General features: G+C 41.6%; 1 protein-coding gene across 1 annotated transcript in view; it reads right to left on the bottom strand.

Moving 5' to 3' along the window:
* Positions 1-5,287: 5,287 nt before the first annotated feature.
* lamb4 (laminin, beta 4) overlaps positions 5,288-22,305 on the bottom strand; it is a 32,726-nt gene continuing 15,708 nt past the window's right edge. The window contains exons 23-34 of the mRNA XM_070906927.1: positions 21,348-21,565; positions 20,943-21,039; positions 20,453-20,822; positions 19,176-19,336; positions 17,499-17,701; positions 17,056-17,253; positions 13,041-13,185; positions 12,508-12,715; positions 7,619-7,754; positions 7,353-7,523; positions 6,912-7,065; positions 5,288-5,427 (exon numbers count right to left, since the gene is read on the bottom strand). Coding sequence (XP_070763028.1) covers positions 5,288-5,427; positions 6,912-7,065; positions 7,353-7,523; positions 7,619-7,754; positions 12,508-12,715; positions 13,041-13,185; positions 17,056-17,253; positions 17,499-17,701; positions 19,176-19,336; positions 20,453-20,822; positions 20,943-21,039; positions 21,348-21,565 — 2,201 coding nt within the window. The remainder of the gene's footprint in view (positions 5,428-6,911; positions 7,066-7,352; positions 7,524-7,618; positions 7,755-12,507; positions 12,716-13,040; positions 13,186-17,055; positions 17,254-17,498; positions 17,702-19,175; positions 19,337-20,452; positions 20,823-20,942; positions 21,040-21,347; positions 21,566-22,305) is intronic.

Raw genomic sequence — 22,305 nt, 5'->3', positions numbered from 1 at the left:
GACACATCCGGGCTGACTTTCAAAATAAAACTGGGTGTTTATCAGCCATATTCAACTACTTACTTATTCTGTGCAACAACAAAGAGAACTGTTCCGGGTTACAGAGTAAATAAATAATAATAAAAGTTAAAAGAAAAACCATAAAACAAGATTAAAAATCTTCTCATTGAAAATAAATCATGTTGATGAATCAACAACTGCAGAAAAACTGAAGTCAAACTTCACCGAAGAGAAAAAGGAACTCAGAATCACATGAAAGAAGTGTTTTTTAAATTTGTATTATATATGTTATATATAATAATATATAAGTCTCAAATAAATCAATTTTCACTCGTTTCTGCCTGAACTCTACCTTCAGTCAGGTGCTTTTATTCTGAAAACAATCTGACTTCCTGTCTGACTTTTTCTTGCTCTTTCAATCACCACTTTGTGGCCAAAAGTATTTTGACATCCTCTCAGTTTTGAAGATAAAACTAAATTTTACAGCACAGGAATGAACGAATTAATGAACAAATGAATGAATGAACAAATTAATGAACAAATGAATGAATGAACCAATTAATGAACAAATGAAGGAATGAATAGTCATTTTTACTTATTAGCGTAAAGGTGTCCAAGACACATGAAGAAGAGAAAACAAGATAGAAGATCAGATATAAACTGAACAAAGTAAACATACTTTGTTGTATATTTTAACTGTGTTTGACTTAAACGTACCTTTAAAGTTTAGTTGTTTTAATAGATTTCAAGTTGATAATCAGCCGTCACTCAGTTCTATAGTTCTTCTCTTAAAATTAAATGATTTAGTGATTTTTGTTTTGTAGCTCTGTCTGTGATCCCCCCCACCTTTCCCTCAGGGCTCTACAGACAAAGAACATTCCTGACTGCCCCCCTCCCCCAGAAAATACACACCTCCTTTGTTGTTGCAGGTGAGGTTTAACTGTGGGGGAGGAGTGTGTGTGTGTGTGTTATCCGACCCCCCACCTGAACATCTGAAGACTCTTTCAGGACTCCAGTGTATTGTGGGTCATGACTGTGAACGTGTGGAGGCCTGCAGAGCCGAGCTCCCAGCCAATCCGAAATCAGCTCATCTGTCCGAGGACAAACATTAACAACTGAATGGAAACAGCATTAACACACACACACACACACACACACAGACTCTGGACTCAGAACTCTGATCCTGATAAGAAGTACTACCACACAGTAAAAATACTACAAGTACAGTAAGAATTATAAACTGCTGAACAAACCAAACACAAACTGTTTATCCAAGTCAAAGCTGCTCAAATTATGAATGATCAATTCATTATTTAAAATATGATGTATATATATATATATATATATATATATATATATATATATATATATATATATATATGTATATATATATAAATCATAATCTGTACAACATATATATATATACATATATACATATATATACATACATGTATACATACACTACTCACAAAAAGTTAGGGATATTCGGCTTTCAGATGAAATTTCAGAATGCACCTAAAATGCACTATAACCCTTACAGGTGTACTTAATTTGACATTCTCTAAACTTTTGAATGCACATGTCCAACTGTTCAATGTTTCAGTACGTATTGCATAACATGCTGTTCTCTAACAAGGTGATTAACCACAAAAATCACAAGTGTCTGATCCATGAATCGACCACTAAATGTTCTGGTTCAATGACAATTTGTATTTAAACAGTCCTCTTCATTCAATTTCAATTCAATTCAATTCAATTTTATTTATATAGCGCCAAATCACAACAAAGTCATCTCATGACACTTTACAAAATAGAGCAGGTCTAGACTGACTCTTTATAATGTTATTACAGAGACCCAACAGTTCCCACCATGAGCAAGCATTTTGGCGACAGTGGCAAGGAAAAACTTCCTTTTAAGAGGCAGAAACCTTGAGCAGAACCAGACTCTAGGTGGGCGGTCATCTGCTTTGACCGGTTGGGTTTTAGGGAGAGAGGGAGAGAGAGAGAGAGAGAGAGAGAGAGACACAGACAGACAGAGAGACACAGACAGACAGAGAGACACAGACAGACAGACAGACAGACAGACATCATGCTGTTCACATTCTGATGAAAGTTGATTCACATTGAGCAGAAATGATGGCCGCCAATGCTGTTGGAGACGTCAAGGAGAACGCTATGCATCAGCCACTGTTGTCACCAGACGAGCCTTTGGAGGCGGTGGTGTTACAGTCTGGGCAGGTGTGTCTAGTCAATACAGAACTGCCCTACAACTTGTGAATGGTACTGTGACAAGCCGATACTACCTGAATAACATCATTAATCCAGTCATTGTGCCTCTGCATGAGCAACACAGGCCTGATTTCATCTTCATGGCCGACAATACCCCTGCTCATCGAGGTCGCATCAATCAGACCTGAATCCCATAGAAAACCTATGGGATCAGCTGAGTCATCGTGGGGTCGTAACCCCGCACCCCAGAACCTCAATGATCTGAGGGCAGCCCTTCAAGAAGAGTGGAATGCCATGCCTCAGCAGACAATAAGTCGACTTGTGAACAGCATGAGACGTCGTTGTCAAGCTGTAATTGATGCTCAAGGACACATGACAAGTTATTGAGACATTGACATTTTTTGTTGTGGTATACCCACTACCGTTGTTAGCTTTTGTTTCAATAAATAGTAGAAATTACCATTGCATGCTTCTACTTAAATGCCCTACTTTCATGATATAATATCACTGTAGCATAAACTTTTTCCATTTTCCATAACTTTCACCCAAAAGTTGAATATCCCTAACTTTTTGTGAGAAGTGTATACATACATATATATATATACATACACACACGCATATATATACATATATATACATACACACATATATACATATATATATACACACACACACACACACACATATATATATATACACATATATATACATATACATATATACACATATATATATGTTGTACAGATTATGATTTTCTTCTTTCTTTTGGGTTAGGGGTTACAGGTGCTACAAAGCACACTTCTGACCTCACCTGTCAGTGATGCTGTGGTCAGAATAGGTTTGAACATTTGAAACACTGAAGTTTCTCTTTAATGGACCAGTGTGTAGGACTTAAAGGCATTGTGAGGTGATAACTGATAACCCCCTCCTCTCCTTTCCAAGCGTGTAGGAGATGGTGGCTGCTAAAGGCCCCCTCTAGAACCAGTGTTTGGTTTCTGTCTGTTTTGGGCTACTTTAGAAACATGGCGGTGCTACATGGTGGGCTCTGTGGAAGAGGACCCGGTCCCTCTGTAGGTTTAATGGGCTCATTCTAAGGTACTTATACACTAACAGAAACATACTTTTGAATATCATATTCCATTTCTGACGATCCCCTAAATCATAAACACTGGTCCTTTAAACAGTCAAACTGTCAGACCCATTTTAGGAGAATAAACTGATGGACACACTAATTCAGCAGATATATTTTTACTGATTTTATAATATGGTTGTGATTTTCTGCAGTCAGATGTTCATTTGGTAAAAATCAAAAATCTTCAACAAGAAATTTACTCCAGTTTTCACAAAATCAATAAAATGCATTTTTATGATGAAATATATGTAGAACAAAACTGTCACCACACATGAAAACATACGATCTGTTAATGTAATCTGGGTTTTAAAGGTTTAAAAAGAAAAAATAAACAGGTAATTTAAAAGAATATAATTATTGTTTTCTGTATTTAGATAAATGTGAAGAAACATTATTTTTACATTTGAAAAAAACAAACAAAAGATAATTAAACATGAATCTGAGGGGCGATTAACAGGTAAACTGGACCTTTTCTTTTTTTTGCGAGTTGAACCTCATTCAGCCTCTGGTCAGTGATTTTGGGTCATTTTGGGTTCAGCTGATATTTGTTAGGGTTAGAGATGTTTTTAGCTTCTCGTTATCGCCCAATGTTTTCTCCTTTTATGAGGGAGCTACGTAACATCCTGTTGTAAATTACGTTGTGGAGGTTAAAAGTTAAAATATTTTGACTTTGGACGGCAATGCTGTGTACTGTTACTGTTGCCTGTATTCTCTACTGGCTTCACCTAATTTTATCGGCCATTAAAATGATAGCCCTCTACTGTCGGCCTGAATCCATGTGAACACAGCATAAGTCACAAATTAATGATTCAATGTGTTTCATGTCTGTGTGATTTTTGACTCAACTTCACCTCCTGCAGTATCTGTGCCCCACTGAGAAGGCTTTAGTCTGTCTGTTTGTCTTTGTCCTGCTGATTTTCCATGTTTATACGTACCATTTCACCAGGGATAAAATGTTGAGTGAGTTTAATTACAGAGGACACTGTGAACTTTGGTGATATTCTATATTTTCATCTTGTCAACAAGACTAGAATTAGACTAAAAGTAGCAGTGAATGTATCTACTAACAAATGTTGTATGTGTATCATAGCATGATTTATCTTCTTCTTATTATTATTATTAAAACACATCAATAAGCCACACTGCGTCACTGGGTGACATGTTCCTTCATCACCATGACCACACACACTGCAGTATATTTTGACTCACTGTCACTATGCACTATTTTCTCCTGTTAGTTTGATTAAAAACTACAGTGAGCAGCTGTGTGAGGAAATGACTGAGCCTTTTTAAACATGAAAATATATATTTGTGAGGTCTTTTTAAAGATTTACATCTTCAGTAAGAACCAATGAACTGTGAGCTGAGAGCCACAGACAGGAAGTGAGACAGGACTGAGAGACGGACTGACATGCTGTTGGTTTGAGTCTAAACATGAAAATATTGGCACAGCATTGACTATGCTCACCAGAGCCGCCAGGTTTGTGTGTTTTCTGCTAAAAATGGGTTATCATGATGAAGAGAGTGACCTGACCTGATAGTCTGTAACCTGCTGTACTATGTTTGTCTATTAGCTGCAGCTCTGACACTCTGAACAGTGGTTTGATTCCAAACATCCCAGAATTAAAAACATCTTTGCTGGATATAACTAACGTCAGTCGCCTCATATGAGATTTAAATTTAGTGTTGGAAAAAATGCACCTCAAAAAAGTGATTTAGGACATCAGGTCCGTTTGTAGGAAGCTGTTCTGTAATCAGTCCAACAACAATGTTAGTTATATTAGTAACCTTTTTCACACATGGATCACGAACCAACGTGATCCTGGTTTTAGTCTTTTTATGGGATTTGACAATAAAACAAAAACATCAAAACAGTCAGTAGTATTTATGAGGACTTGTGTTTCATTATGTAGTACTCAGTAGTATTTATGACGTACAGCTGGTGTATACTTCGGCTCGTTTGGAGATTTCCTGTCGAAGTGAATCCACCGTCTCCAACAACTTGTAGACTTCAGCTGCTTTGTCGTCTTTACTCTTGATCAGCTGCTGGATCTTCAACTCCAGATCTGAAAACACAGAATACACAAATATATACATTAAATATACTGTACTGCACATACTACTAGTGCAGATAATACTGCAGTTCTACAGCCTGAGTGACACACGAGTCAGCTCTTCTTGTTCACCTCTTGTTTGTACCACCGGCTCCCCCAACAGCCAAAACCCAGAGAGCCTCTCTCTCTAATGCAGTAAGGAAAACCTATTTTAATGTGGTGAGGCCCACATTTATAACTCTGCTCCTGAACATTCCTGACATTAAAGTCCCCTTTATCAGAACTGGTCTATTAAATGTTAGGTCCCTCTCTGACAAGACCTTTGTCTTACATTACTTAATTTTGTCTTTTTTTTCTTAACTGAAACCTGGCTGAAGGAATGAGAATGTAATGAACCCGAATTTGAGTTATTTCAACTCCCCTCGGCTCAGTGGCCGTGGTTGTGGCCTAGATGTGGTTTTTAAAATTTGTTTTAAATGCTCTCTTCTTACTGTTAAAACATTTGGCAGCTTTGAACCGCTCATGTTTCTTACCAGCTGCACTAGTCTTGTATGTTACATTGTCACTTACTGTCCACCAAAACCGAACAGTAACTTTTAATCTGAGTTATCTGATTTTATCACTGCTGTGGTTGTCATGTATGATAAAGTGATTATGGTGATTTGTCATGTAATAACAACCTGATTTGTATCAGATATTTTGTATTTGTTTCTCTCATGTTAGTGTGCATTAGATTTATTGTAATGTTTGTGGATCTATAATATCATTCAACTATATTACTCTGGTCAGACAGTGATAGTCATTTACAGTCAATATATATTTGTCAGGATGTTTCAAGGCTTATTCAGTACATTAACAGCTTAATAATAGTCCTGTGTTTAAAGTGTTTTGCCGGTCCCGCGCTCTGACATGTGTGAGAGACTGTTTATTGTCAACCACATGTTTTTCACTGTGGAGGGAGTGTAGTGAGGAGTTTAGTTGAGTTAGCTAAGTTAGTTAAACTGTCGCCATCGTTGGAAGGACGCCGATCGTCGCAGATATTTCGCCCAGCGCTGAGGAGGGTCTGCTATCGGCAGGTGTTGTTCCTGCTGTTCATCCCTGCTGTCCTGCTGCAGACTGAGATAAGTCAGGAGGGTGATTTCTGAGATACTGTGTTTGTGTTGTTTCTCTTTATATGCTGTATGACTGAACTGGTTAATTCATATTTCTACGGTAATATTACTTCGGTTATAAACATCAGGGTTGTCCCTTTTAGCCTCTCATTAGTTATTAGGGTTAATTAAAATTTTTGTGCGATTTAATGTGTTTTTTTTTTAACCTTTTGTAAAGCACTTTGTAACCTAGATTTTGAAAGGTGCAATACAAATAAAAGTTGACTTATTTACTACTGATGCTGCCAGTATTACTTCTGTTGCTACAATAACTGTTGTGATAATCGCTTAAAATTGAAATGCAATCAACAGACTAAATAATACAAATAAAAGTTCTAATGCTACCTTGTATCTGTCTGAGTTTGTCCTCCACCTCTCTCTTCATCTTCTGCGCTTCTTCCACGATGTTCTTAAGTCGTTCTCCAGCTTCACCTTGAACCGACTGATTCAAGTTTTTCTGCTTTAAGAGCTCAAACTGCTTCATCACATCGTCCAGCTCCTGTTAGAGAGGCAACACATCAAAAGGGTTAGGGTTCTGATTGGCTGACAGATGTCTGCGGTAACCATAGCAATGAATGAAACGAATGTAGCCATGAGTTAAACTGACAAAAAACTGAGAAAAACTTTAAACACTTCATGTTTTTAATACTTCCAAGCTTAGGACTAAAAACTGTAGTATTTCCAGGTTTTAGAAGTACAAACGGTAAAACTTCCAAGTTTTAGAACTACACACTGCAATACTACCTGTATGTCTTATATCTGTAGCTGTATTTATTTAAAGCTCACCGTTTCTGTGGCAGTAGTGTTTTTTAAAGCAGAGTGTGCAGCCTCTCTGGCGTCTCTGGCCGTCTCTCTGTTCTGGTCATATTTCTTCTTCAGGGCTTCTATCCCGTCCTGTACATCTTCAGGTCGGTGATTCATCAGCTTTGTCTCGATGTCATCCAGTTTGTCTTTAATCTGAAACATTACAGAAAAAAAACATGTTTAAACACATCAATAACATGTAGGGCTGAACTCAAGTGACGGATATTTGAGATATTTTCTATTTTTACATCTTGGACTTGGTCTCTGGTCATGTCTCTGTGACGGCCGGCTCTTTCCAGGTCATCGTTGGCTTTGTCCTGAGCTTTCTCTGCTTCATAAATGTCTCTGTTGATCTCTGTCACATCAATCTTCTTTGTCCGCTCTCTAAAAACAAGAAACAATGACAACACAGCTTCTAAATAGGATTTCTCAATGAAGGGCTCAGGGGCCTGTTCTTCAAATGTATTTTAACATGCTATTATCAGGCTAAAATAATCCTGTTTGTTCTCATTCAGCTAAGTGGTTCTGTGAAAGCAGTTTGAGGATTGATTTGTTAATCCTGGATAAAGTTATCTGAGTAAAGGTACTCTTATGTTGTAAATGTCTGCCTATTTTGTGTATTCCTGCTCATTCTGCCTCTCTGTCCCTCTCTTCAGCCATATCTCCTCTTTACCAGGCCATCTACAGGCTTCCCCAGTCTCAAGTTGTTTAAGAAAGTTGTCTGTGTCAATTATACAAGCCAATCAGTTTTTACCAAAATAGCAAAACAAATATAGTCATGTGGAGCATGCCTTCACTGAAGTTCATAATCTACATTATCTACACATAAACTACTAATCTGCTCGGACCTCGATCATTGCTGCTTGCGGTTATATTTCATAAGTCATTTTCTGTGTTCCTGCATTGTTACAGGTAAGTGTCATTTTGTTCTACAATGCTCTCCACACTGTTTCCACACTTTGATCTCTGTTAAAGATGACATATTACAAGTGAATGTGGTCAGACTGCAAGTGATGTTGGTGCATGATTGAGGTTATCCCTGATAAACCTGCTATGAAAATTATACTTAATCTTAAAAAGGAGCTTTAATTGCATGACAAACGTTTAAGTTAAGTCATTTATTAAGTTTTAATGTTCAAATGCCAAATTCCCATTTTAATGTCAAATTAAATGCCATACGTTCTGCATCCATTGGTCTTTTAACTGTCAGAATCTTTGCATCGAGTTTGTCTTTTTCCTCAGTTTCTCAAACTAAATTTGATATGGTTCTTTTTGGTTTACAAACTTTGTTTTTATTTCATTATTTTGTTTTATCAAGTAGAAGAATAAGTAACCCTCCATTTGTGAAAATGTAGTTGTTATAATACACCAACAGATCATAGTGATTTTACAATAACTAATGTTCTCTTCTAAAATCTAAATTATATCAACACTTAAATCTAAGACAGTCATTTGTATTTTAAATTACTGCCTGTTTGTGGTTCACTGTAAAACGTCTTGGTCATGATCCAGCTCATTAAGCTGCACTTTTGCAGCCTGGGGTTGCAGTTTAAAGACTTGTTACTATGACAACAGTTCCAGATGAGTTTTAAAACAGCTTTGAAGAACCAAAAAAGAGTCAAATCATCAACATTCTTATCTGGATAACTCTGTTTCCATGCATGAGGAACAGGGCACAGGACTGGTCAGGTATCAGTGTAGTGTGGTCACTCAGCCAATCAATGAGGCAGGAGGTCAAAACAACAGGTAGGATTCATCCTCCAGAGGCCTGTACTACGAGGCAGGTTCAACTTACCCAGGATGTCTTCTCATCGGGCTTCACTAACACTAACGGTGGTTATCATCTCGGTAAGTCGACCCAGGGTGTCACAATCTAGCCATGAGTGCGTTCACATGAACGGGGCAGAGTTTGCAGCATCTGACCAATCACAAACATGGACATGTCTACTGGCAGCAGAGCGGCTTATTTCAAAAACGAAGAGCAAATACGAAGAAGTTAAACACATCATCCAGGCTGAAAACAACACAGCAGCAGCTGCAAACAATCACCACTGTGTGAATGAAGGCTTCTAATATCACTGCCCCATCATTAGGGCCCGAGGAGATCTGACACTGATTACATTTGTGTGTTCTGTTAAATTCATGTGTTGCTGAGATGTATTTTAAGGGCGTGTTTGACAGTTTTAGTCTTATTCTGTCCGTCTCATATTAATCACCGTCAGGGAAAGACAAAGGGCTGCCGGTCTCTGAACACTCTGCCCCCCGAAGAGACCCTCTCACGATCTGCCCGGAGGTCCACGGGATCTTCAATGATCGGTGATGCTGTTTTCTAAGAGAGCTGATTGGTCAGTAGGCGGTGCTTTTATGAGTTGATCTGTTATGTGGAACATAACCTGCTCCGGAGCTGGTTGTGTGAGCAGCATAAGTTACCCCAGCAACAAGTGAACCACCGTCGAAATCAGAATCAGAATCAGAAACAGTTTATTGCCAAGTAACATACATTACAAGGAATTTGCCGTGGTCTGATGGTGCTGACAACAAAAAAATAAGATAAGATAAATAACAAACAGTGCAGTGACCAAAATAAAGTGTCCAGATAAAGTGTCCAGTAGGGGGTGCGTGCGTTAATGTAACGCAGGGGGGACAGGGGCGGTGTACGTTAATATAACGTATAACTTGTGTTGGGGGGGGGTCAGTGCAAGACTTTGGCCGTGTTCGTCAGGTTGACTGCAGAGGGGAAGAAACTGTTTTTGTGGTGGGAGGTTTTGGTCCTGATGGACCGCAGCCTCCTGCCAGAGGGGAGGGGGTCAAACAGATAGAATCTGGGGTGGGAGGGGTCGGTAGCGATCTTCCCTGCTCTCCTCAGGGTCCTGGAGGAGTACAGGTCCTGAAGAGATGGGAGGTTGCAGCCAATCACCCTCTCTGCAGAGCGGATGATATGCTACAGTCTGCACCTGTCCTTGGTGGAGGCAGCAGAGTACCAGACAGTGATGGAGGAGGTGAGGATGGACTCAATGATGGCAGTGTAGAAGTAAACCAGCATTGTTTGTGGCAGGTTAAACTTCCTCAGCTGCCTCAGGAAGTACATCCTCTGTTGGGCTTTCTTGATGAGGGGGCTGATGTTCAGCTCCCACCGGAGGTCCTGGCTGATGACGGAGCCCAGGAAACGGAAGGACTCCACAGTGTCCACTGGAGAGTCACACAGGTTGATGGGGGTGGGTGGGGCTGCACTCTTCCTAAAGTCTACAACCATCTCCACTGTCTTTGAAGCGTTAAGCTCCAGGTTGTTGTTGCTGCACCGGGTCACCAGATGGTCAATCTCCCACCTGTAGGCAGACTCATCCTCACCAGAGATGAGTCCAATGAGGGTGGTGTCATCTGCCAACTTCAGGAGCTTGACAGACTGGTGACTGGAGGTGCAGCTGTTGGTGTACAGGGAGAAGAGTAGAGGAGAAAAACACAGCCTTGAGGGGAGCCGGTGCTGATCGTCCGCAAGTCTGAGACGTGTTTTCCCAGCTTCACGTGCTGCTTCCTGTCGGACAGGAAATATGTGATCCACCTGCAGGTGGGGTCAGGCACGTTGAGCTGGGAGAGCTTGTCCTGAAGAAGAGCCGGGACGATCGTGTTGAAGGCAGAGCTGAAGTCCACGAACAGGATCCTGGCGTAGGATCCCGCGGAGTCCAGGTGCTGGAGGATGAAGTGTAGGGCCAAGTTGGTTCTGTAGGTGAACTGCAGGGGGTCCAGCAGAGGGTCAGTGATGGATTTGAGGTAGGACAAAACCAGGCGTTCAAATGATTTCATGACCACAGAGGTCAGGGTGACGGGTCTGTAGTCATTTAATCCTGTGGGCCCTCACCCTATAACTCACCCTGGTGCGAGTTGGTACACAGCAGTCCTCACAGAAGCTGATTTATGACAACACAGCCTCTGTGTACTCATCCAGACTGTTGGTAGCAGTCCTGAAAACATCCCAGTCAGTGCAGTCCAAACACGCCTTCAGGTCCTCTGCAGCTTCACTGGTCCACTCTTTCGATGTTCTTGCAACAGGCTTAGAAAGTTTTAATTTCTGACTGTATGCAGAAATCAGGTGGACCATGTCGTGGTCAGAGTGTCAGTGCAGCGTGGGTGACGGCGTAAAAAGCGTTACTGACTGTGGTGTAACAGTGATCCAGAGTGTTCCCCTTCCTGGTGGGGCATTTAATAAACTGTTTGTATTTGGGGAGTTCATGACTGAGGTTACCTTTGTTAAAGTCACCGAGGACAATAACTAAGGAGTCCGGGTTGGTCCGCTCCGTTTCCAGTATCTGGTCGGCGAGTGCGCGCTGTGCGTCCTGCACGTTGGCCTCCGGTGGAATGTAAACATCGACCAGAATGAATGAAGCAAACTCACGGGGGGAGTAGTAGGGTTTACAGTTAATGAAAAAGGTTTCTAGAGAAGGAGAGCAATGCCGTCGGATCACTGTCATGTCGTTACACCAGCTACTGTTGATGTAAAAACAAATACCTCCACCCTTTGTTTTGCCGGAGAGGTGTGCATCGCGGTCCGCTCGTCGCGTCGGGAGTTCTTTCACCCAGCCATGTCTCCGTGAAGCACAAAACAGCAGATGAATAAAAGTCCTTGTTTCTCCTCATCAGTAGCTGGAGTTCGTCCATCTTATTTCCCAGTGAGCGCACATTAGAGAGAAATATTCCGGGTAGCGATGTGCGTTGTCCTCACCGGCGAAGACGCACGAGCGCACTGGCACGTTTCCCTCTACGTTGACGTAGAGCTGCAAAGGTGAGAGCACCTTTGACCAGAATGTCCCACAAAACAGCTGAGGGTGCAAGAAATTCGGGAAACAAATCCACTGGAGTTGTTCCCCTGATGTTTGTGAGCTCTTCTCTGGTGAAAGAGCTCTGTAAACCAAAACAAAAAACACTGTTTACAGACAAAATAAGGCAGAACAATGCGCTCCAACAGCCCGAGGCAGCCATCCGCGGTGCCATCTTGTAACCCTCAAAACCCAGGGTTAACCCTGAAGTTAACTCGCTAACACCAAATCCTGCTTCGTAGTAGACGCCTCTGGGAACCCAAAGTGGAGTTTCAATGTTTTCAGTTAGTTATTATCATGGTTATTTCATGTTTTCAGACACTGACTTGAGCTCCCGAGCTCTCTGCAGCAGGTCGTGGGCGGTCTTGGAGTGCTCCTCCAGGTTCTTCAGGTCATCCTGGAAATTGGTGGCGTTGGACAGCAGATTATTGATGTCATTGATCATTGATCGGATTTGATCAGGTGATTTTGGCAGCTGGATGCCCAGAACAGCTCTGGCCATTTTCTCGATGTCCTCAGGAGGAACCATCTCATCTGTTGGGAGCAAACATGATGAATAATTGTTTTAGTTAACAAGGGTTGTTGTTAAAGTACATCTGTATAAAGGTCTTGGTCTGTGTGTCTTGGCTGCTGCCCTTGGCCTCCTGAAACGTAATGTTAAAGACTAATTTTGTGTTCATATCATGTTGGAGTTGCCATATTTATCAGTTTCAGAGACATATCTCACTTGAAGCTCAATATGTAACAAACATGGACACCTTACATCATGAGAATCTCTCCACCTGTAAACTGACCAAATGACTGAACCCGTTTACTTCAGGTAAGGACCAGGTTCCTGCAGTATCACCTGAACACTAACCCATCAGGTAGTCTTTGACTCGCTGGATGAGGTCCTTTGTTTTATTCTTGTCTCTCTCAAAAGAGTCCATGTTGTCATTGATCTGGTCCTGCAGATCTTTGGCCTGGTCTTTGGTGTCCTGAGCCGCCTGTTTGGCATCATTGATCTGACACAGAATAAACAGTTATAACATTTATTCAACAGTGAAGTCTTTGTGTTTGAACAGAGTTCCTACAGCATCAAACTGAGTTGCCATGCCATTTTTCTCAGAATAATATTATCAGTCTCTACATATAACAGAACAGATTCTTCTGTCAGGTGTCAGTCACAGGTGATACTGCAACTGCCACACTTAAACAGTTACCTGCTGTGAAACTACGTGTGTTGCTGCTGCTGCTGTTACTGGGACAATAAAAAACATTATATAGAATGAGACAGACCCACGAGCTGTTTTTAAATCACCAGTTTGAACATGAAGTCCTTCATGAGTTCTCAGTAATACTAACTAGTTTCAAACGAGTGATTAACTAAATCAGGTTACAACATTCAAACATAAGTTGTCTTAGCCACTAAAGACTTAACTATTTATTGTGGCAGTGTCCAATCAGAAAACATTCGACAATGTAAACAATCGACAATGTAAACAATGACGTCAACTGCAGCTTCACGTTTCACCAAAACATCTATCATGACATTTAATAACAACTGCTGATCCAGTAATATTCACACGTATTACCTGCTGTTCACTGTTGCTTTATGTTCCTCTATTTATAAGCAGCATATAACATTTAGGAAATGTTATAGTTGTAAGCAGATATAAGGATATTTTGTGTTTAATGTACAGTGTTTGAAACCATTTATGACTTCTGAAGACACATTTTGTATTATACACTATACTATTTCACTATACTGTCATTGAACTGTTGGCGGGTGGACTCAGACTGTATTATTTGCCCAGGGAGTTCTCACATGCCATTGTTGTGAATGTTTACATCCCCCCCTCTGCCAACCTGATGTCGGTGTGTAACGTCATTCACTTCCTCATAGCCCGTCTACAGACTCAACACCCGAATGCATTCATTGCTATCTCGGGTGACTTCAACCACTTCATCATGGCTAAGACACTTCCCACCTTCACTCAGTATGTGACCTGTCCTACTAGAGAGGAGAGGACCCTGGACTTGCTGTATGCTAATGTAAAGGATGCATACAGCTCCTCTCCCCTCCCCCTCTGGGTAGGTCAGACCACAACCTACTGCACCTCAACCCCTGTTATGTGCTTCTGGTGAAGCCTGCAACCATAAGGAGAGAGAGGAGATGGTCGGAGGAGGCTTATGAGACACTTCAGGGATGTTTTGAGGTGACTGACTGGCAGGTGTTCTGTGAGCCGCATGGAGAGGACATTGATGGGCTCACAGAGTGCATCACGGACTATCAACTTCTGTGTGGACTCCACTGTCCCAGCAAGGACTGTTCATTGCTATTCAAATAACAAGCCATGGGTGGCAAAGGACATCAAGGCCATCCTGAATGCAAAGAAGAGGGCTTTCAGAGCTGGCAACAGGGAGGAGGTGAAAACGCCCCGCCAACCCCACCCCCCCCGCCCGTGAGAGCTCTCCTCACACCTCATTCCCCAGGCGCTCTCCAAACTGACGACTCCACCCCTCCCCCACCGGTCACCTCTGCAGTGTGCTTCACTGCTGACCATGTTAGGAGACAGCTGATGAGACTCCACTCAAGCAAGGCTCCAGGCCCTGATGGTGTCAGCCCCAGGGTGCTTAAAGCTATGTGGAGTACTTCACCATGTCTTCAACATCTCTATCCTCTATGCTGTTGCATGCTGGGGCAGCAGGCTGAGGGTGGCGGACTCCAACAGACTAAACAAACTGATCCGCAAGGCCAGTGACGTTGTGGGGGTGGAGATGGCACTGACCTCCCACATCATGAAGACCCTGGAGAGACTCGTCCTGGAGCAGCTCCGGCCCATGGTCAAGCCACACTTGGACCCCCTTCAGTTCACCTATCAGCCCCGACTTTGAGTTGAGGATGCCATCATCTATCTGCTCAACCGCGTCCACGCCCGCCTGAACTGTGAAAGTCATGTTTTTTTACTTTTCCAGTGCGTTCAACACCATCCGTCCTGCTCTACTGGGCGAGAAGCTGATGGAGACGCAGGTGGATGCCCCCCTCGTGTACTGGATTGTCAACTACCTGACTGGCAGACCACAGTATGTGCGCTTGCAACACTGTGTGTCAGACAGAGTGGTCAGCAACACCGGGGCCCCGCAGGGGACTGTCCTCTCTCCCTTCCTCTTCACCATCTACACCACAGACTTCAATTACTGCACAAAGACCTGCCATCTTCAGAAGGGTTCTGATGACTCAGCAATAGTTGGATGTATCAGTAAGGGTGATGAGGAGTACAGGGCTGCTGTGGACAACTTTGTCTCTATTTTCTTAGGCGGCTGAGGTCCTTCAACATCTGCCGGACTATGTTGAGGATGTTCTATGAGTCTGTGGTGGCCAGTGCTATCCTCTATGCTGTTGCATGCTGGGGCAGCAGGCTGAGGGTGGCGGACTCCAACAGACTCAACAAACTGATCCACAAGGCCAGTGACATTGTGGGGTTGGAGCTGGACTCTCTGACGGTGGTGTCAGAGAGAAGGATGCACACACACACACACACACACACACACACATACACATACATATATATACATATATGTCATCACATATATATATATATATATACACACACACACACACACACACACATATATATGTATATACTGTATATATGTGATGGCATATATGTATATATATATGTGTGTGTATATATTTACACTTTATACACATATTGTATATATTTTTTATTTTTCACTTTTTCTGTGATAAATTCATTAATGAATATGTACTCGTGATTTCTATTCACTTGGTGATGATGTTCAGTTCTGTTTCCTGTAACCGACTCTTCATACAGATTCAGGAGGATCTGGGCATCCTCTTCAGTCTCTGATGAGAAATGATGAGTTTAATGATGCTTCTGTGTTTCCGTTTTAAGAATCTTTAACTGAAGTCACCAGTTGATGAAACAGCAACTGCTGAAACTTCTTCACTTTCTGCACACTAATTTAAAAAAAGGATTCAATTTAATTCTGCACAAAGTATTTGTCTCCAGACTGAACTCAGGTGGTTTCTTTGATCCTCTGTGAGATTTTGCTTTGTAGCTGATTAGACTGATCTGACACTACATCTATATACAGTATATATATATATATATATATATATATATATATAATTTTTTATTATATATTTATATATTTCATATAGTATATATTTTTCACTTAATTATTATAAATGTGTATATATATATTTTTATATCTTATTTTTTATATCTTATTTTTGTACATACTCTTATTTCTAAATGTATGCTATTTTCTACTCTTGAATGGGAGCACCGGTACTGTATAATTTCCCCCGGGGATCAATAAAGTATTTCTGATTCTGATTCTGAACATCTATTTATACAGCAGCCTCCACTTCTGTCCACAGGAGGAGTTATAGTTGTTAGCAAATGCAATAATAAACACTTAGATCTACCTGTAACTATATTATAGTCTGTTATAAACCATTTATTTAATGTTGAAATGTTAAATAAAGTGATAAATAGGGGGACGTGGAGCAGGCAGATTGTTCTGTTGGTTATCAGCTACCGATTAGTGGCTGTAACTCATCTTGACGTAAGAACTATTTTGTGAGGTGCAACCTGTTTTAAGTTAGTTATTATTGACTTACCTTATAACCAATGTGAACTTAAAGCTGCTCCTGAGTTTGTTACAATGTTACTGTTGAAGCAGTTTTCCTTTAAATGAGCCTTTAACTTGTTCAGTGGAACTAATGCATTCAGGTCTCAGGATTTAACACCCTTCAAATTTAAAGCTGGTCTATTTGGACCTTCTCACTGAAATCCCATGAAGTGAATTAGACCTCTGACCCTGTTCCAATACCAGCACCAGTCGCCCCAGTGTAAACCTGCCTTGTTCTGGGACTCATGCAGTCTAGATGGCAGTGTGATGAGTTGGTCCTTCACTCTCACTGCTGTCTCTGAAGCTTTCTGACCAACAGGAACGACTCCATCACAGTTTGGACCTCCACATTTCCTTTTTCCCAGATCCAGACTACACAGAGCTCCACCACATCCAGAACAGTCCTCCAGACCTGGTCCTCCACAGATCTGCATCAGACCACAACACACTAATTAAGGTATGAAGAGGCTCATTCACATGACTGTGATTATGAATCACTTTATGATTATCAGTCACCTGAACTTTACATGATTTATGTCCCATTTTAGCCAACACAGCAGCACACAGCATCAAGACACACTGAGGAGAACTCGTCATTTAAATGCAAAAGCTACTTCATACATACTGCTGATTGGTTGATGAGAGTCATATGACTCTGCAGGTTAATACTCACCTTTCGGTTGAGGTTGACTGCACTGAGCTCTTTGACCTTCTTCTCCAGCGGTGCCAGCTCTCCTTTGCTTCTGCACATGCTCAGTTTTTGTTTGACTTCCTGTCTGGTGTCCATGGAGTTCTCCAGAGCTTTGTTGCTGTTTCTCACCCTCTTCTCGTCCGACATGAAGGCTTTATGAAGCTTCTGGATCTCATCCAGCAGCTCTACAACAGGATCAGAGGAAGCACTGAGTTCAGAAATAAACTAAAGAAGTGGAGCTCATAAAGTAGCACAGTCTGTTCTGTGATAAATTCAATAATGAAGATGTTCTAGTGATTTCTATTCACTTGGTGATGATGTTCAGTTCTGTTCCTTGTAACCGACTCTTCATACAGATTCAGGAGGATCTGGGCATCCTCTTCAGTCTCTGATGATAAAATTATGAGTTTAATGATGCTTCTGTGTTTTCATTTTAACAATCTTTAACTGAAGTCACCAGTTGATGAAACAGCAACTGCTGAAAGTCTTCAGACTTCTTCACTTTCTGCACACTTTAATTTAAAAAGGGATTCAATTTAATTCTGCACAAAGTATTTGTCTCCAGGCTGGACTCAGGTGGTTTCTTTGATCCTCTGTGAGATTTTGGTGGAACATGGAACATCACTGTAGCTGATAAGACTGATCTGACAACTACATCACAACATCAGTGCAGTTTGATACCGTGAAAAATGACTGATACATATATACAAAAGATTGGGGGTTTGATTAATAAAGGCAGCATAAAACAACATCATTTATCAGAAAGGTTTTTCTCTTCATTCATCAGCGTAGATAATATTATAGTCAGTGAGAGGAGGAGGACTCTGATGTCTTATAGCAGTAAAAAAAACATTATAATTAAATATTGACTTCTATGAGGCTGAACATCCCTGTGCGTCAGGTAGGCATTTCTCCCCTTTTCCTGCATCTCTTCCTCGTGTCCTCAGTGGTTTAGGGTTAGGATTAGACACAAGTAACAGAAACATTTAAGAAAATTCAGAAGCACCCAATATTTTCTGAGCGAGAGGTCAGTCCCACCCCTTCTCTCTGATTGGCCAAGGAGCCTTGTGATTTCACAGGTCAAAGTTCAATTAAATTGAACTTTTGTGTGAGGGGAAGGATGCGGGTACATTCATGACAGGAAATAAATGTGTCTGATCTTGGTCCACATAGAACTGAATTAGAAATTAAATCCAGTCTGACTGCAGTACATACAAAGACATATATATCCACATATAAGGATATATAAAAGTTCTCTGTAGACCTCCACCATCACACTGTGTGGAAGCATTGATCTGAGCGAGATTAAGTGATTAAACTGTTTCTAAAGGTTTAAAAGTTTCCAGGAGAACAGTGGAATCTGTAAGAAGTCCTGAACCAGCAGGACTTTTCTACAGATGAACGTCCCCCAGATTCTAAAACTGAGCCTCGATCAGGGAGGAGGCCACAACGGAAATCCTCTGCAGAGACAGAGAACCTTCTGAGCAACTTCGTCCGTCAGGAGTTTATGGTTAAAGAAAACACTCAACTTGTATGGAGTTTATCAAAGGACACAAAGATTCTGTTTGACTACAACTACAAGAATAATGGACCCCCCTTCAGGGAGGGATCATCTGTCTTTTTAGAAAGTTAAAATATTACAAGAACAAATCTCTGTACCCTCCAGATATTCATCTTCATCGTCTGGATCCTCCATGAGTTTCTCCTTCAGGTTGTTCAACAGCTTTCTGAACTCCAGACGAATGTTGTCGATTTCAGTGTTGAGGAGGGGAGACAGGTGGATCAGGATCAAGTTCGGGTCGATGGCTTCTTTCAGCTTCCTGTGAGGAAGAAAACGTTTAAAAATGTTTGATTATTGAGTTAACCAAGCAGATTAACTCTTTATTGACTGATCTCTCACTTCATTCTTGTGATTTCTTGTTCCAGACTTTTATACCTGGTTTATAATCAACTACAGTTGATAAACTATCACTGTGTAGGCAGAAAGGAGAGATCACTACATAAAGAGATACCTCCTCGTATTCTAAATAATTCCATCCAAGTCCGACTGAAACTGAAAGTAGCACAAGGAAGACGACAGAACTTTAAATATCAGTCAGTTTCCGCACCTGAACACGTAATGTCGAACTGAAATTAACATTCATATTTGATAAGAAATCTAATTATTGGTTTATTTCCACTTCTCTACTTATTGGGTCAGCATTTTGCGAAAAGGATTTCTTCTTCAAAAAAAGACAAAATTATTTTCCTGTTGTGACTGCGCCCCCTACAGTACAGTAGTGTTATTAGTCGTTATCAGCTGACCGATCGATGTTTGGCACGGACTGATGACATCTGGTCATTTGATTGATTCAATATCTCTGTGGGTGGGCACTAAAAATATTTTGTAATATCACTTAATATTTTGTAATATTAGGTACTATAATCCAACAATTGTATGCATGCATGTATAAATTGCTTTTTATTGCCAATGTATGAACGGAGTGTAACGTAACTTAAAAAATTAGACCCTCCCCGACTTTCTTGGTTGCCTATAGCAGCCTGTGGACTGATTTCTATGTAAAGGGATGGATGGTCAGGACTGGAAAATCCAAAAGAGATGTGATGCTAACTAGCTTGCCGTTTGAAAATCAGCTAACGTTATGAAGCAACAAACGCCAGATCCATGCAGTGTAGCTAAGTTACAGCTATTTTGTGTGAATGCAGCCAAATGCATCCTGTCCGCTGTGTCCTCTCTGCTCTGCCTGTGTGTGTGTGTGCGTGAGTGTGTGTAGCTCAGCACTCGGTCAAACAGACACACAGAACTGCAGCTCTTCATACCATACCTCCATGACACGGAGAGCAGAGAGGTCACATGGTCACCATGTTTTTATAAAGTCCCGTTACTCCATATCTAACACTGTACACTGGAGTTGAGTAATAACTGCAAAACTTACCCGATCATCGCACACAGTTTCTCCACCTTCTCTACCGTTGGTGGGGAAAGTCCTGTCAGGTTGGACAGGCTGTCCAGCTTGGAGTGCATTTCCAGCATCTGTTGCCAGTTGCGACTGTCTCTGGGCCTCAGGTCGTCACTGTGGTAAGGGATGAAGGTTCTCATCCTTTGAGCGGCTCGCTGGACATCTGTGACGTTTTCAGCCCAGAGGGCAGTGCAGGGGTGGCACTCCTCACAGGCTGGGAACGCCAAGTCATAGCCTGGGGCGCACTCATCACAGAAGATACCCGTGACGCCGATCCGACAGATACACTCGCCGGTTTCAGGGTTACATGACGGGCGCTCGGTTCCCTCCAGGTTACAGTCACAAGCTGAGAATGAGATGTGACGAGTTTCAATAAAAGTAAGATGGAGCTCTGTCACAGATAGGGTTAAAGACAATGTAGGGTTAGAGTCAGTGATAGTGAGAGTGTTTTTGTGTTTTCACTCACAGATACACTGCAGGTCTGGATTCCCAAAATGATTTTCTCCACATTCGTCACACTGTCTTCCTCCAAATTCAAGACGACATGGACACTGTCCCGTCACCTGAACACATCACTGCTTCCTTCAATAAATGCTTTATAATCAATCGTTCATCTACTGTAAGTTATTATTTATTACGTTTACAAAATGCCTATTTTATGTCTTTTATTAAGAAACACTTTGTGACATCTGATCTGGAGGATCAAATTCGGTTGTTTTATCCCTTAAAGTTACACTTTACAACACGTTTCACTTTAATCTGAACTTTGACACTTGTGTGGTATGAAGTAAATAACGTACAGAATGATTATTCTGACCCTGAGGTCACTATGATTTAACAGGACAGTGTCTGTAGTTGGTGGTGGTCTTGCCTTGTTGCAAATGTTGGAAAAAGAGTTAACAGGATCACAGCTGCATGGTTGACATCCCGACGCTCCATCCAGGTTCCAGTATCCGTCCTCACACTCGTCACAGAGGACACCCACCACCCCTGTCCTGCAGGGACACTGTCCAGTCCTCGAATCACAGAAACATGGGCTCTCCAGTGGACACTGAGTCACCTCCGTCCCCCGCCGGTCACAGGAGCACTCTGGAAAATACACAATAAATATATTACATACTTAATATATCAGAGAGAAGTAGCATGACAGATGGGGATGTGGTGAGAACAAACCAGTTCAACTACTTCTACAACAGGTCTGATAGCCCTACTCTGCTGATGCCTGTCCTGTTCTCACCCCTCACCTCCCCCATCAGGTCCAGTTGTACTGTGGTCAGTAGCACTGGTGCACCACAGGGGACTGTGCTCTCCCCTTTACACATCTGACTTCATGTACAACTCTGACTCATGCCACATACAGAAGTTCTCAGATGACACTGTGATTGTGGGGTGTATAGAGGGCGAGTACAGGGGCCTGGTGGAGGGATTAGTGACATGGTGCAGGTCAAATCATCTGAATATGAACACCTCCAAGACCTAAGAGATGGTGGTGGACTTCCAGAGGACCAGGCCCCATCTGCAACCAGTCAATGGGAGGGGTCCATGTGGAGGTGGTCAGGACCTACAGGTACCTGGGGCTGTAGCTGACAATAGACTGGACGGGTCAACAAATACTGACACTCTTCACAGGAAAGGGAGAGCTGGCTCTGTGGTTGGCACAGAGCTGGATTTCCTTGTGTCAGTGGCAAAAAATAAGGACCCTAAAAATAAACTGATCCATCTGATACACAGTATTCAGTATCTGTTGAGATTTAAAGAAAAACATATAGTCCAGCAGAGACGAACTTTAAACCCTCGTCTTTACCGTTCTGCCATGTTTTTAAAGGTCC

The sequence above is a fragment of the Enoplosus armatus genome, chromosome 6 (assembly GCF_043641665.1).
Source record: "Enoplosus armatus isolate fEnoArm2 chromosome 6, fEnoArm2.hap1, whole genome shotgun sequence".
Taxonomy (NCBI): domain Eukaryota; kingdom Metazoa; phylum Chordata; class Actinopteri; order Centrarchiformes; family Enoplosidae; genus Enoplosus; species Enoplosus armatus.
This window is presented reverse-complemented; position numbering and strand designations above follow the sequence as displayed.